Raw genomic sequence first — 14711 nt, forward strand, 5'->3', positions numbered from 1 at the left:
TAGCCAGTTGGGAGTTCTGATTACCCGCACCTGTATCCCATCAGCTATCTGCACACCTGGTCCTGATCATCATCATCATTCATAAGCCCGGACCTGACATCCATTCCCTGCCGGATCGTTAGCCATGAACAGTATGTTGTGCCAGAGTATCAGCCTCAAGTTGGATAGAATTTGTTTAGTTGTTTTTTACGTATTGCTTGCCTTAATCTTACCTCCGTTTGTTCTGTCTTCAGTTACTCACCCGGATCATTTACCCCATTCCCGCCTGGTCGTCGGAGGATTCCGCTACCCCATTGGATCCACCTATTTACTCCCATCAACTCACCACCGCTGCCCGCTACGCCACCTGGATATATCTACCCATTCTCATTCACTTGTAAATAAATACTCACCTTCTTCCTACTCTCCTTGTCCTGGTCTGCTTCTGGTTTCGATTTTGAAAGAACGTGACAGTTAATGGACATTTGTTTAGGGGTTGATACATTTTCATAAGGGCAAATCAAGTCTGAAACTTAGAAGTGGAAATCCAAGCTGTATAAATCTCTTTAAGCCTCATGCACTACAAGTTTGTATTTCCTGTTGTCCAGGACAATTCTCAGCAACAAAAGAGTGATCAAATTAAGATCCTACATCTGTCTGTCGAGGGCTTCCTTGGCAACAGGTTAAAAGAGGTAGGTAGAATGGGTAAGTAAACCAACAGGAACATACTGTACATTTGCATGCAAACACACTTATTAGCTAGCATGACAAAAACAGAGGCTACATGGCTACATTTCAATCGTGCTAGCAAACATATAGGTTAAACTCAATACATCTCTATGACGACGGTTAACAGCTAATACGATTTTGGCTAGCAATCTAAAAAGATATATAAACGGCTAAACGATATGAAAGTATTCATAAAACATAAAGCACAGTTAAACTTACAGATGGTGCCTGCATAAGTGCTATCAAAGACAGGATGATAAAGGACGGAAGGTGATTACATTCGGGATTGTCAAAAACAGTAGCTAGCTAACAACAACCAATTACTTCCTGTTTTGCCTTCTGTGGTTTCAAACAGCCAGTGTAGTCTGGCTGTAGAGTTGTGATCCTTACAGTGCCTTGCGAAAGTATTCGGCCCCCTTGAACTTTGCGACCTTTTGCCACATTTCAGGCTTCAAACATAAAGATATAAAACTATTTTTTTGTGAAGAATCAACAACAAGTGGGACACAATCATGAAGTGGAACAGCATTTATTGGATATTTCAAACTTTTTTTAACAAATCAAAAAACTGAAAAATTGGGCGTGCAAAATTATTCAGCCCCCTTAAGTTAATACTTTGTAGCGCCACCTTTTGCTGCGATTACAGCTGTAAGTTGCTTGGGGTATGTCTCTATCAGTTTTGCACATCGAGAGACTGAATTTTTTTCCCATTCCTCCTTGCAAAACAGCTCAAGCTCAGTGAGGTTGGATGGAGAGCATTTTATGGATATCTTTAAGAAATGGCTTTCTTCTTGCCACTCTTCCATAAAGGCCAGATTTGTGCAATATACAACTGATTGTTGTCCTATGGACAGAGTCTCCCACCTCAGCTGTAGATCTCTGCAGTTCATCCAGAGTGATCATGGGCCTCTTGGCTGCATCTCTGATCAGTCTTCTCCTTGTATGAGCTGAAAGTTTAGAGGGACGGCCAGGTCTTGGTAGATTTGCAGTGGTCTGATACTCCTTCCATTTCAATATTATCGCTTGCACAGTGCTCCTTGGGATGTTTAAAGCTTGGGAAATCTTTTTGTATCCAAATCCGGCTTTAAACTTCTTCACAACAGTATCTCGGACCTGCCTGGTGTGTTCCTTGTTCTTCATGATGCTCTCTGCGCTTTTAACTATCACAGTGCAGGTGCATTTATACGGAGACTTGATTACACACAGGTGGATTGTATTTATCATCATTAGTCATTTAGGTCAACATTGGATCATTCAGAGATCCTCACTGAACTTCTGGAGAGAGTTTGCTGCACTGAAAGTAAAGGGGCTGAATAATTTTGCACGCCCAATTTTTCAGTTTTTGATTTGTTAAAAAAGTTTGAAATATCCAATAAATGTCGTTCCACTTCATGATTGTGTCCCACTTGTTGTTGATTCTTCACAAAATAATACAGTTTTATATCTTTATGTTTGAATCCTGAAATGTGGCAAAAGGTCGCAAAGTTCAAGGGCGCCGAATACTTTCGCAAGGCACTGTATTTACTACCATCATCAAGTAGTCACAACTCTGCCTGATTACTGTTGAAAAGACTGTTTAGTAAAGCTGTAGTGTTTTGGCTAGTTATGAACTACCAACATAAAGTCAAAATCTCTACCTGATTCCAACTGGAGACGCTACTGTTTTCCTAATGAACACTAAACAACTCTACTTATGTATCTTGAGTAGTGCATAAATTACACATTCACTACACAATCCCTGCAAGTCTCTAAATAGTCACAAATGTACAAATAGGTTTTGTGTAGTAATTCAGTAGTACCTTTTTATGAGGATATATTTAACTGTCAATTAGCCCAGAACAATAACAATGTGAAACACCGTACGTTGCTACACAGTAACAAAGAGGAACCATTATTTTGGGAAAAACGCTGTTTCCCTTCACAAATACTCATCACCTGCTTCGTTCATATTTTCAACTGTCTACATTTATGTGTCTTTGTTAAAAAAACACATCTTGAATGGGTGAGGGGTAGTGAGAGTGGAAGTGGGCTGCCTGGCAACTGTACTTCACCTTTCAAATGGCAGACCAACGGCACATTACTTCCTGTTTACGCTAATAACTCATAATATATCAATCAGGCTGTTTGACCACAAATGTTTAGAATTCATTGATATCCAATTTCGTGAGTGCATCTGTGCATCTCTGTGTGTGTGTGTGTGTGGTTGGTGGTTGGTGTTGGGTGTCTTTGCATGTGAACAGTGCTGAGAAGAGCAGAGTTTAGGGTCCATTATAGAAATATATAGAGGACTCATTGTGTATATATAACCTGTTTTAGCATAAACATGGCCATTGAGGGCTTCCACTATGCACTGGCCATGCTGTCACAGATGCTATAATGGCACAGATATAAAGATGAGATCTCTTTGTGTTCCACATGCAGCTTGTTCTATCGATAGCCCACCTCACATACCACAGCTGCACCGGATGCTGCAAAGGTGTGAAAAAAACACTGCAACTACACCATGTGCACAGACCAGACAAGAAGATCAGAGACCGACACTGAAACAAACCAGGTGTGTGTGTGTGTGTGTGTGTGTGTGTGTGTGTGTGTGTGTGTGTGTGTGTGTGTGTGTGCGAGAGAAAGGTGATGTGGTTTGATGGCTTCGGTGGGGATTACAACATGAAAGAAAGTAGCAGAAAAAGGATGTAAAGAGGGTTAGAAAGTAAGATAAGATTTTTTTTCATCAAAAGTTTGAAATCTAGATAAAGAACATTTGGTTCATTCATAATGAAAACATTAGAGATCACAATGTCATAATACTAGTTCCGCATTTAAGATGCCATATGTCTGTGGCAGAGTTATTGCAAATTATATATCTCTTTTTTCATGGGCCTAATGGGAAAGACGTAACTTAACTGTAAAAATGTGAACACAACCAGTCATAATGTTTTGATTGTCAGAAAAGCCACCTGCTCAAGTTTTTCTACTCCAAAATCATTCCAGCATCCAAACAGTGCACTGTGTGCACCTGCCATTTGATGAATGGAAAGACACAATTGTTACAAATTGCTTAGAAGTGACATTTGACGATTGTCATTAGGTCCACACTTTTTGTTGCCTGAATTAATTGATGCATCTTGATGATAGATTTTCATTTTTTGAAAAAAGAAAACTCAAGACACCTGAAAAGGGGCTGAAATACGTGACTGTCTGTCGTAGCAGAATCAGAATTAGTTAGGTAACATTGATAAATAAGATGTTTTATCTACATTCATAAATATGCGGATAAAGTCACCTGGGGCCCAGAGAGGGGAGAGGTCAGGATTGTCTTCATATGTGAGGGTATCTGTTAAACCATGTGAAGGGCTCCACAAGGCCTGTACACCAGTCACTCCCTACTTTTCCCATTGGGGGGAGGAGCATGGCAGTGTCTGGAACCATTGTATGTCCCCTCAAATTGGACAATGGTTAAATTAGCTGTAATTACTTAGAGACCCCCCAAAGTTAGACTTTTGTTGCATTTAAGGCTGCTTATCTCTCATTCAGGGGGGTGTAGTCCCCCGTAATTCACACTCTGGGGTAGGTGGAGTCTGTTCAGTGTGGCTGTGGTTAATTGTGCCAACCTCAGCATAGGATCTTATCATATCTTATCATTCTTCACCTTTGTGTTAGAATGTGAAAGCCAACAGCGTTTATTTTTTTTAAATTCTCATCTCTCTTCTTTTTGTTATGGCGTTCAACAATGTGTTTTAATTAATAACACATTCATTACAAACAACAGGAAAACAAGGCATATGGAATATAATAAATACACATGAATGCTCATTCACAGATAAATCTGATAGTTTGTTATATCTGGAGTACTTCTCCTGTCCTATTCGGTGTCCTATGTGAATCTAAGTGTGCGTTCTCTAATTCTCTCCTTCTCTCTCTTTCTTTCTCTCTCTCGGAGGACCTGAGCCCTAGGACCATGCCCCAGGACTACCTGACATGATGACTCCTTGCTGTCCCCAGTCCACCTGGCCATGCTGCTGTTCCAGTTTCAACTGACCTGAGCCCTAGGACCATGCCCCAGGACTACCTGACATGATGACTCCTTGCTGTCCCCAGTCCACCTGGCCATGCTGCTGCTCCAGTTTCAACTTCCACCTGACTGTGCTGCTGCTCCAGTTTCAACTGTTCTGCCTTAATATTATTCGACCATGCTGGTCATTTATGAACATTTGAACATCTTGGCCATGTTCTGTTATAATCTCCACCCGGCACAGCCAGAAGAGGACTGGCCACCCCACATAGCCTGGTTCCTCTCTAGGTTTCTTCCTAGGTATTGGCCTTTCTAGGGAGTTTTTCCTAGCCACCGTGCTTCTACACCTGCATTGCTTGCTGTTTGGGGTTTTAGGCTGGGTTTCTGTACAGCACTTTGAGATATCAGCTGATGTACGAAGGGCTATATAAATACATTTGATTTGATTTGATTTTGATTTGATACAAATCAGTGATCAACATTGGGCCTGTAGAAGTATTACATATTTCCTCTCTCTCTTGGTTCCTCCCCATTTACTGAACATAGCAGTTCTGTTTGACATCATGCTCACAACAGCGCCAGCCCATCATCTCTGTGGAAACTGATTGACAGACTGCATCAATACCATTCAAAGGCATGGTAAGTGTCCCTATACACACATATTTCAACTGCATCATCATATTGAATAACAACATTGATTTTGTACCAATGGGTACAGGTTTATTTGATTTGTCTATTTATTTAAAAAAAAAAGAAGTTGGTGGCATTAATGGTTTTATAAGCAATTTTATATTACTTGTCACAATGCACATTGTTAATAACAATAGGCTTTCAATTATTTAAATGCACTGAAAAAAAAATCTAAATTTGAGTCAGACCTAAGAAAAGCACCTTAACATTAATTGTAGGTGTGAAGGGTCTTTGAATGAGTCAAATTGAATCGTCTGAAATGACAGAATCTCGACAGATGATTTTATGATACCAAAACCCATAAATTATTGACATTTGACATCTCCAATAGGGCTTTAGAGTCCCCACATCGCATTTAGCATGTTTCACAGGTGCAGTGCAGGGTATAGAATATGTGTGAAAAGAATGACAGTATCCACACATTTTGTTAAGATGTTCAGATGTTCTACAATAACGCACCAATATTTTGACTCACAGTTGCATTATTGGGGTACATCTGAAAATATTGTGACTATATTCTCCTTCCTTCTCATAGTATGTTTTGGACATCTAACCCCTTTTAAACATTGTGTGAGTTACAGACTTCTGGGTTGTACCATTAGATTTGTTTATAGATAGATACCAACCATTAACAAGGATTGAGTGGCATTTGTGAGACATGGGAGGATCCCTGGTCTATTTACAAAAATGTGTGTAAACGCTATCTATGAAAAACTGAAACTCTCACAAACACACACATGTAACATGTTTTGCTCTATGACGCTCACCAGCTACACAAGATTTGTTAAAACAGAAGGGGTTCTTCTACATAGAAGATCATAGTGAATCCCAGGACATAGTGTCTATAATACTGTAATAAGCTAACATAGTTGCTGTGACAACTCTGAACTCCACACAGTTGTCACTGACTAGTTAGATATTAATTTCCCAGCAAACATTCTGTACTTACAGCATTCATATACATTCATTTTTCATGTTTTTTTTTTTTTGTTGCTTTAGCAGAGTTTAAACATGTGTTTGTGTAATTGTTTATGTCAAATAGTTTTGTGTTGTACTTACAGACCTGGTTGTCCTGAAAATAAAATGTTAAAACATTTAATTGTGAGGCAAAATATAAGGGCTGGACATGCAGATAAAAGTCCATTTTTGTTGGGGTCTCTGGACTGATAGGGTTAACTGAAGACGATGTTGGCGATGAAACTACAGAAAGCCATTCATATCCAATGGAAGAGAAGCAGTGGACAGCTTTCCCAAACTTTGCTTCCGCCCTGTTCAGACTCCACCATCCATGCTCGCATCGCCCAACGGTCCCCTCGCCCACTTCAACTTCATTGAAAATGTATGGGGCTCCGTTTGTTATGTGGAAATGCACTATAATGGCTGTTGATACCTAGCACTACCTGGCCTGCTTGCTAGCACCAAAATGAGGGCGAAGCTAGTGTGGCTATGCAAATGATCGTGTTATGTGTAAATTCACTGCAAGGCAATCAGATCAAGTGTTAACCAGTGATAGTGACACCTGCATAGCTGTTGTTTTGGTGGTGTTCAAATCAAGTCAAATTGTATTGGTCACATGCTGAGATAGAAGCTGTTTTTCAGCCTCTCAGTCCCAGCTTTGATGCACATGTACTGACCTCGCCTTCTGGATGATAGCGGGGTGAACAGGCAGTGGCTCGGGTGGTTGTTGTCCTTGATGATCTTTTTGGCCTTCCTGTGACATCGGGTGCTGTCGGTGTCCTGGAGGGCAGGTAGTTTGCTCCCGGTGATGCGTTGTGAAGACCGCACTAACCTCTGGAGAGCCTTGTGGTTGAGGGCGGTGCAATTTCCGTACCAGGCGGTGATAAAGTCCGACAGGATGCCCTCGATTATGCATCTGTAAAAGTTTCTTCAGCCTCCTTCTTCAGTAGATGTACCTTATTTTTGGCGTTTATCCCAAAACCCCATTATTTCCCCATTAATTTCCTGCTGTTGCGCCTTCTTCACCACGCTGTCTGTGTGGGTCGACCATTTCAGTTTGTCCGTGACGTGTATGCCGAGGAACTTTAAACTTACCACCTTCTCCACTACTGTCCCGTCGATGTGGATGGCGGGGTGCTCCCTCCGCTGTTCTTACTTGGTCTTGTAGAGAAATGCTAATTCTTATGTAGGTGACCAAACTATTGTTGATAAAGGGCTACAACTCAGAGTTGAGCCTGTGGGGTCCCCTACAGGATAGCTCCCGCATTACACTAATGGCCAAAACCAGCGCACACACACATGATCTCCGTTGTAGCTGAACGTTGAATGCCCGAAGAGGATTCTACGATGACGGACAGACTACTGAGCCAATGGCGGAAGACTACAGACTACACCCCAGATGAACCAATCCAAAGATCCGATCTTCCAGAATCAACCTACATTCTTTCCTATATAATAGTGGTGTACTGATTGTAACGGTCTCTTCTTCGTCTGCGCTTCCGTACGAACCAGCGGGAGAGCCGTAATTACGCTGTTCTAGATATCTTCACTCTGAATAAACTGTAGCTTGTCATACAATTTACCACCTTGTCTGAATCGATCCTTGACCGACTCGTCCGTCTACATATCCAATTACTAACAGTCTCTTCCATAGTAATGGCGTCTTTTTGTAAGCACTAACTCACACATATATCATACTAAAGCCACATAAATCCTACTGGTGAAACACTCCAGGAAAAACAATACTTTTGGCACTTTTTCTGACATTGTATTTTACTCACTTACCGTGAAGCCTAAGTCAAACCTAATGTAAAACTGAATTTATTCTGTTTCCTTTACAGGATTCTCTCATGGTCAATGGTGAGAAATTTACAATTAACATATCTGTCAGTGACCTCGAATATTATTATGACAAGGAGTATAGTAACTACACCGATACCAGTGACACGTGCTGTTCAACTGGGGAGGTGTGCAGCTTGGAGGAGGGTATGAGTTTTGATGCTGTGTTCCTGCCCGTGTTCTACTCCCTGACACTGGTTCTGAGGCTGCTGGGTAACGGGTTGGTCCTGTTGGTTCTGGTCCAGAGGAGGCGTGGCTGGAGCGTGACGGACACCTTCATCCTGCACCTCTGTGTGGCTGACATCCTGCTACTCCTCACTCTGCCCCTCTGGGCTGCTCAGGCAGCTGAGGAATGGAGCTTCGGGACCCCCCTCTGCAAGATCACTGGAGCCATATTCACAGTAAGGGGGGTGGAGGGGAGGGTTCTGGTCTGGGAAGCAAGAGTATACGTCTCTGTAATAACATATAAATAAACTGCAACAAAATTGTTATCAAGATACCCAATTACAGCAGTAGTCTTTGTCTGAACCTTGTAAAAGTTGTATAACAGTTATGTTTCCCTCTGTCTCAGATCAACTTTTACTGTGGCATCTTCCTGCTGGCCTGCATCAGTCTGGACCGCTACCTGTCCGTGGTCCACGCAGTCCAGATGTACTCTCGTAGGAAGCCCTGGATGGTGCAGGCCAGCTGCCTGTCCGTGTGGCTCCTCTCCATCCTCCTCTCCATCCCCGACTGGCACTTCCTGGAGTCTGTGATGGACACCAGACGAGACAAACAAGAGTGTGTCCACAACTACCCGTCTCTCTCCCAGTCTGGGTTTGACTGGCGCCTGGCCTCCCGCCTGCTCTACCATACAGTGGGCTTCCTCCTCCCATCTGCCGTGCTGCTCTTCTGCTACTCCTGCATCCTGCTGCGGCTGCAGCGTGGCTCCCAGGGCCTCCAGAAGCAGAGGGCTGTCCGGGTCATCCTGGCCCTGGTGCTGGTCTTCTTCCTCTGCTGGACGCCCTACAACATCACCCTAATGGTGGACACCCTCTACTCCAACAACACCCTGGAGGTCAACTGCGAGAGCCATAAAGCCCTGGACATCTCCCTGACGGCCACCTCCTCTCTGGGCTACCTGCACTGCAGCCTCAACCCTGTGCTCTACTCCTTCGTGGGGGTGAAGTTCCGGCACCACCTGCTGGACATGCTGAGGTCCCTGGGCTGCAAGCTGAAGAGTGGAGTCAGGCTGCAGACTGCCAGCCGGAGGAGCTCCATGTGGTCTGAGTCTGGAGACACCTCCCACACCTCTGCCATCTATTAAGGACTTATCTCTCTATCCCAAGGTCTCCCAAACTATGTCCTAAGGACCCCAAATGGTGCATGTTTTGTTTTTTACCCTAGCACTACACATCTGATACAAATAATCAGCTAATCGTCAAGCTATGATAATGTGAATCAGCTGTGTAGCGTTAGGGCAAAAACCAAAACGTGCACCCCTTGGTATCCCGAGGACCGAGTTTAGGAAACACTGCTCTATCCTGTTGCTCTTGAGTTGTCGTTGACTCAATAAGTGGATTATCAATGTGACCTTTAGCCTACTCCAACTTCCCCTCCAGCAGATTTGGACTGGAGGAAAGGTTGTTAGATCCACACTGTTTCACCATCATCTTTTCCCAATAAAGCACACTCAGAAAACTAATTATTTTGTAGAATTATTGCCTATTAAAGAAACTCTTTGTAAATAATGGGGCCTATAATGAAGTTACACATAAGTAAATCAGTTGTACATACTAAAAAATAATAAAGTGATTACAAAATTATGAACAATATCTTATGAGTTTTAAGCTTGTCATTTATCATTTTACATACCTGCTTTATGTTTTGTTATTAAATGATAACTGGCATATGTGCTCTGTTATAGTTAATGCATTTGTTATTACTGACACATGCAATGATTTGATGTATATTTTTTCAGAACAAAAATGCACAGTATCCTATGACAGGTTACAATTTCAAGGAACCATAGTGAAATACTGAATAAAGTTGAATTCTTTATACTATCATTCAGAATCTCTGTCTTTTAATGGTTGGTTAATAGATGTCTGTATACCAAAAACGAAAACCCCTAGAGGAAGTCAGACTCAGATCAGCAGAGATTTAGTCACACCACCAACAAGGGCCTGTTCAGGATGATTGAACATCAAAGAACAATCATAAACATGTATGATTGTCTGGCATGTAGAATGGGGAATTGTGTCAGCTCTATACATTACATTTCTATCTATAAACATTCTGAACATTTCACCTCACTAAACACAACACTGTAGGCCTGCTGGTAGCCTAGCAGTTAAGAGTGTTGCACTGGTAACGGGAAGGTCGCTGGTTTGAATCTCTGTGGAGACTAGGTTTAAAAAAAAGTCATCAGATGTACCCTTGAGCAAGGCACATAACCCTAACTCCTCTGGAAAAGAGTGTCTGCAAAAAGATAACATAATTACCCAAATTCTCTGTGATTTCAGCTGAAAAAGACATACTTTTACTGTGGCAGGAAGCCAAGTAAAGTTTACCAACATGGGGTGACAAAGCTTTGTACCAAAGGGCTTTGCACACAAAAAAATAAATATAACACAGGAGTGAAGAAGGATATGAGAAGTCACCACCCAAGATGACGAAGAGACAGTCTGCCTCTCTTCCTGTCCCTTCTCAGCTTTACTACAGCATCTGTGCACCTAAATGTTTATTCTAGAAGGACATACAGCAGCAACAAAAACTTTCACTTGTTCCATTCAAGAGCTTCATAAGCGCTCCAGCCTTTAGTTAGCTTTACTTAATCATCAACAATATTGAATGACAAGACTTAAATGGACAGCATCACTCAGTCCAACTGAACATCTTGGCTCTACCACCTTTTAGCAAGAAGAGAAAAGTATAATGAACTTTAGCTGATACAGGAAGAGAAACAGGAAGCAGGTCATATCTTGAGTTGTGTGTTGCTGCTACTGCCACATGATTTCTCTGTCCTCCATATCTCATAGAAAACAAGTGGTGAAATATCACACAGTGAAACAAAACCAAAACATGTATGGTCATAATTGAAAACAGAAAGGAGGAAAAGTGGTTAAAATTGTGTTTTGTGCTAAAAAAAATGGGAAACCAGACATTCAGCTTAACCAAAATACAAATAGGGTCAAGTTCTGTCATGAATATTCCATGTCAGTTCTTCTGTACCATTCCATGTCAAATTTGTTCTGTATCACATATAAATACAGTACCAGAACAAAGTTTGTACAAACCTACTCAATCAAGGGTTTTTCTATATTTTGACTATTTTCTACATTGTATAATAATAATAGTGAAGACTTCAAAACTATGACATTATGATTATGACACTTTTTCAAATCAAATCAAATTTTATTTGTCACATACACATGGTTAGCAGATGTTAATGCGAGTGTAGCGAAATGCTTGTGCTTCTAGTTCCGACAATGCAGTAATAACCAACAAGTAATCTAACTAACAATTCCAAAACTACTGTCTTATACACAGTGTAAGGGGATAAAGAATATGTACATAAGGATATATGAATGAGTGATGGTACAGAGCAGCATAGGCAAGATACAGTAGATGATATTGAGTACAGTATATACATATGAGATGAGTATGTAAACAAAGTGGCATAGTTAAAGTGGCTAGTGATACATGTATTACATAAGGATGCAGTCGATGATATAGAGTACAGTATATACGTATGCATATGAGATTAATAATGTAGGGTAAGTAACATTATATAAGGTAGCATTGTTTAAAGTGGCTAGTGATATATTTACATCATTTCCTATCAATTCCCATTATTAAAGTGGCTGGAGTTGAGTCAGTGTCATTGTCAGTGTGTTGGCAGCAGCCACTCAATGTTAGTGGTGGCTGTTTAACAGTCTGATGGCCTTGAGATAGAAGCTGTTTTTCAGTCTCTCGGCCCCAGCTTTGATGCACCTGTACTGATCTCGCCTTCTGGATGATAGCGGGGTGAACAGGCAGTGGCTCGGGTGGTTGATGTCCCTGATGATCTTTATGGCCTTCCTGTAACATCGGGTGGTGTAGGTGTCCTGGAGGGCAGGTAGTTTGCCCCCGGTGATGCGTTGTGCAGACCTCACTACCCTCTGGAGAGCCTTACGGTTGAGGGCGGAGCAGTTGCCGTACCAGGCGGTGATACAGCCCGACAGGATGCTCTCGATTGTGCATCTGTAGAAGTTTGTGAGTGCTTTTGGTGACAAGCCGAATTTCTTCAGCCTCCTGAGGTTGAAGAGGCGCTGCTGCGCCTTCTTCACGATGCTGTCTGTGTGAGTGGACCAATTCAGTTTGTCAGTGATGTGTATGCCGAGGAACTTAAAACTTGCTACCCTCTCCACTACTGTTCCATCGATGTGGATAGGGGGGTGTTCCCTCTGCTGTTTCCTGAAGTCCACAATAATCTCCTTAGTTTTGTTGATGTTGAGTGTGAGGTTATTTTCCTGACACCACACTCCGAGGGCCCTCACCTCCTCCCTGTAGGCCGTCTCGTCGTTGTTGGTAATCAAGCCTACCACTGTTGTGTCGTCCGCAAACTTGATGATTGTGTTGGAGGCGTGCGTGGCCACGCAGTCGTGGGTGAACAGGGAGTACAGGAGAGGGCTCAGAACGCACCCTTGTGGGGCCCCAGTGTTGAGGATCAGCGGGGAGGAGATGTTGTTGCCTACCCTCACCACCTGGGGGCGGCCCGTCAGGAAGTCCAGTACCCAGTTGCACAGGGCGGGGTCGAGACCCAGGGTCTTGAGCTTGATGACGAGCTTGGAGGGTACTATGGTGTTGAATGCCGAGCTGTAGTCGATGAACAGCATTCTCACATAGGTATTCCTCTTGTCCAGATGGGTTAGGGCATTGTGCAGTGTGGTTGAGATTGCATCGTCTGTGGACCTATTTGGGCGGTAAGCAAATTGGAGTGGGTCTAGGGTGTCGGGTAGGGTGGAGGTGATATGGTCCTTGACTAGTCTCTCAAAGCACTTCATGATGACGGATGTGAGTGCTACGGGGCGGTAGTCGTTTAGCTCAGTTACCTTAGCTTTCTTGGGAACAGGAACAATGGTGGCCCTCTTGAAGCATGTGGGAACAGCAGACTGGTATAGGGATTGATTGAATATGTCCGTAAACACACCGGCCAGCTGGTCTGTGCATGAGGGCGCGGCTGGGGATGCCGTCTGGGCCTGCAGCCTTGCGAGGGTTAACACGTTTAAATGTTTTACTCACCTCGGCTGCAGTGAAGGAGAGACCGCATGTTTTCGTTGCAGGCCGTGTCAGTGGCACTGTATTGTCCTCAAAGCGGGCAAAAAAGTTATTTAGTCTGCCTGGGAGCAAGACATCCTGGTCCGTGACTGGGCTGGATTTCTTCCTGTAGTCCGTGATTGACTGTAGACCCTGCCACATTCCTCTTGTGTCTGAGCCGTTGAATTGAGATTCTACTTTGTCTCTGTACTGACGCTTAGCTTGTTTGATAGCCTTGCGGAGGGAATAGCTGCACTGTTTGTATTCGGTCATGTTACCAGACACCTTGCCCTGATTAAAAGCAGTGGTTCGCGCTTTCAGTTCCACACGAATGCTGCCATCTACATGCCATCTACATGATTCCATATGTGCTATTTCATAGTTTTGGTCTATTCACTATTATTCTACAATGTAGACAATTATAACACATTTAGAAAAACCTTTGAATGAGTAGGTGTGTCCAAACTTGACAGTTTCAGGATGTTTTTTTACAACTCATTTACATTACATAATCTGGTCAAAAATAGCCCATTGTATTTAAAAGACATGTATTGACTTGTATGTCAATGTTTAGCATTGAAAACAAAGGATTAGTGCGTCACAAACCATGCAACCCTAAAAACATCTCTCTTTCTCTATATCTCTCCCCACCCTGAAAGAGCTGCAAAACCTGGACCCGTACAAATCAGCTGGGCTTGACAATCTGGACCCTCTATTTCTGAAACTATCTGCCGCCATTGTCGCAACCCCTATTACCAGCCTGTTCAACCTCTCTTTCATATCGTCTGAGATCCCCAAGGATTGGAAATCTGCCGCAGTCATCCCCCTCTTCAAAGGGGGAGACACCCTGGACCCAAACTGTTACAGACCTATATCCATCCTGCCCTGCCTATCTAAGGTCTTCGAAAGCCAAGTCAACAAACAGGTCACTGACCATCTCGAATCCCACCGTACTTTCTCCGCTGTGCAATCTGGTTTCCGAGCCGGTCACGGGTGCACCTCAGCCACACTCAAGGTACTAAACGATATCATAACCGCCATCGATAAAAGACAGTACTGTGCAGCCGTCTTTATCGACCTTGCCAAGGCTTTCGACTCTGTCAATCACCATATTCTTATCGGCAGACTCAGTAGCCTCGGTTTTTCGGATGACTGCCTTGCCTGGTTCACGAATTACTTTGCAGACAGAGTTCAGTGTGTCAAATCGGAGGGCATGCTGTCCGGTCCTCTG

General features: G+C 43.0%; 1 protein-coding gene across 2 annotated transcripts; it reads left to right on the top strand.

Moving 5' to 3' along the window:
• The first annotated feature begins 5165 nt into the window (after positions 1-5165).
• cxcr3.1 (chemokine (C-X-C motif) receptor 3, tandem duplicate 1) lies at positions 5166-10248 on the top strand. 2 transcript variants are annotated; one of them, XM_020471104.2, is made up of 3 exons: positions 5166-5353; positions 8203-8601; positions 8772-10248. In XM_020471104.2, exons 1-3 carry the CDS (start codon positions 5351-5353, stop codon positions 9504-9506), a joined length of 1137 nt encoding a protein of 378 aa, XP_020326693.1. In that variant the 5' UTR covers positions 5166-5350; the 3' UTR covers positions 9507-10248. The 2 variants fall into 2 exon arrangements, with proteins under 2 accessions (XP_020326693.1, XP_020326694.1); XM_020471105.2 differs by lacking the exon at positions 5166-5353 and adding an exon at positions 7842-8030.
• Positions 10249-14711: the final 4463 nt, after the last annotated feature.

The sequence above is a fragment of the Oncorhynchus kisutch genome, linkage group LG13, assembly GCF_002021735.2.
Source record: "Oncorhynchus kisutch isolate 150728-3 linkage group LG13, Okis_V2, whole genome shotgun sequence".
In the NCBI taxonomy this organism is placed as follows: Eukaryota; Metazoa; Chordata; class Actinopteri; order Salmoniformes; family Salmonidae; genus Oncorhynchus; species Oncorhynchus kisutch.

Excerpts from the sequence above, each read along its gene's own strand:
- cxcr3.1 (XM_020471104.2), top strand. Across the intron at positions 8,602-8,771 it reads TCACTGGAGCCATATTCACA|ATCAACTTTTACTGTGGCAT; the intron begins GTAAGGGGGGTG and ends CCTCTGTCTCAG.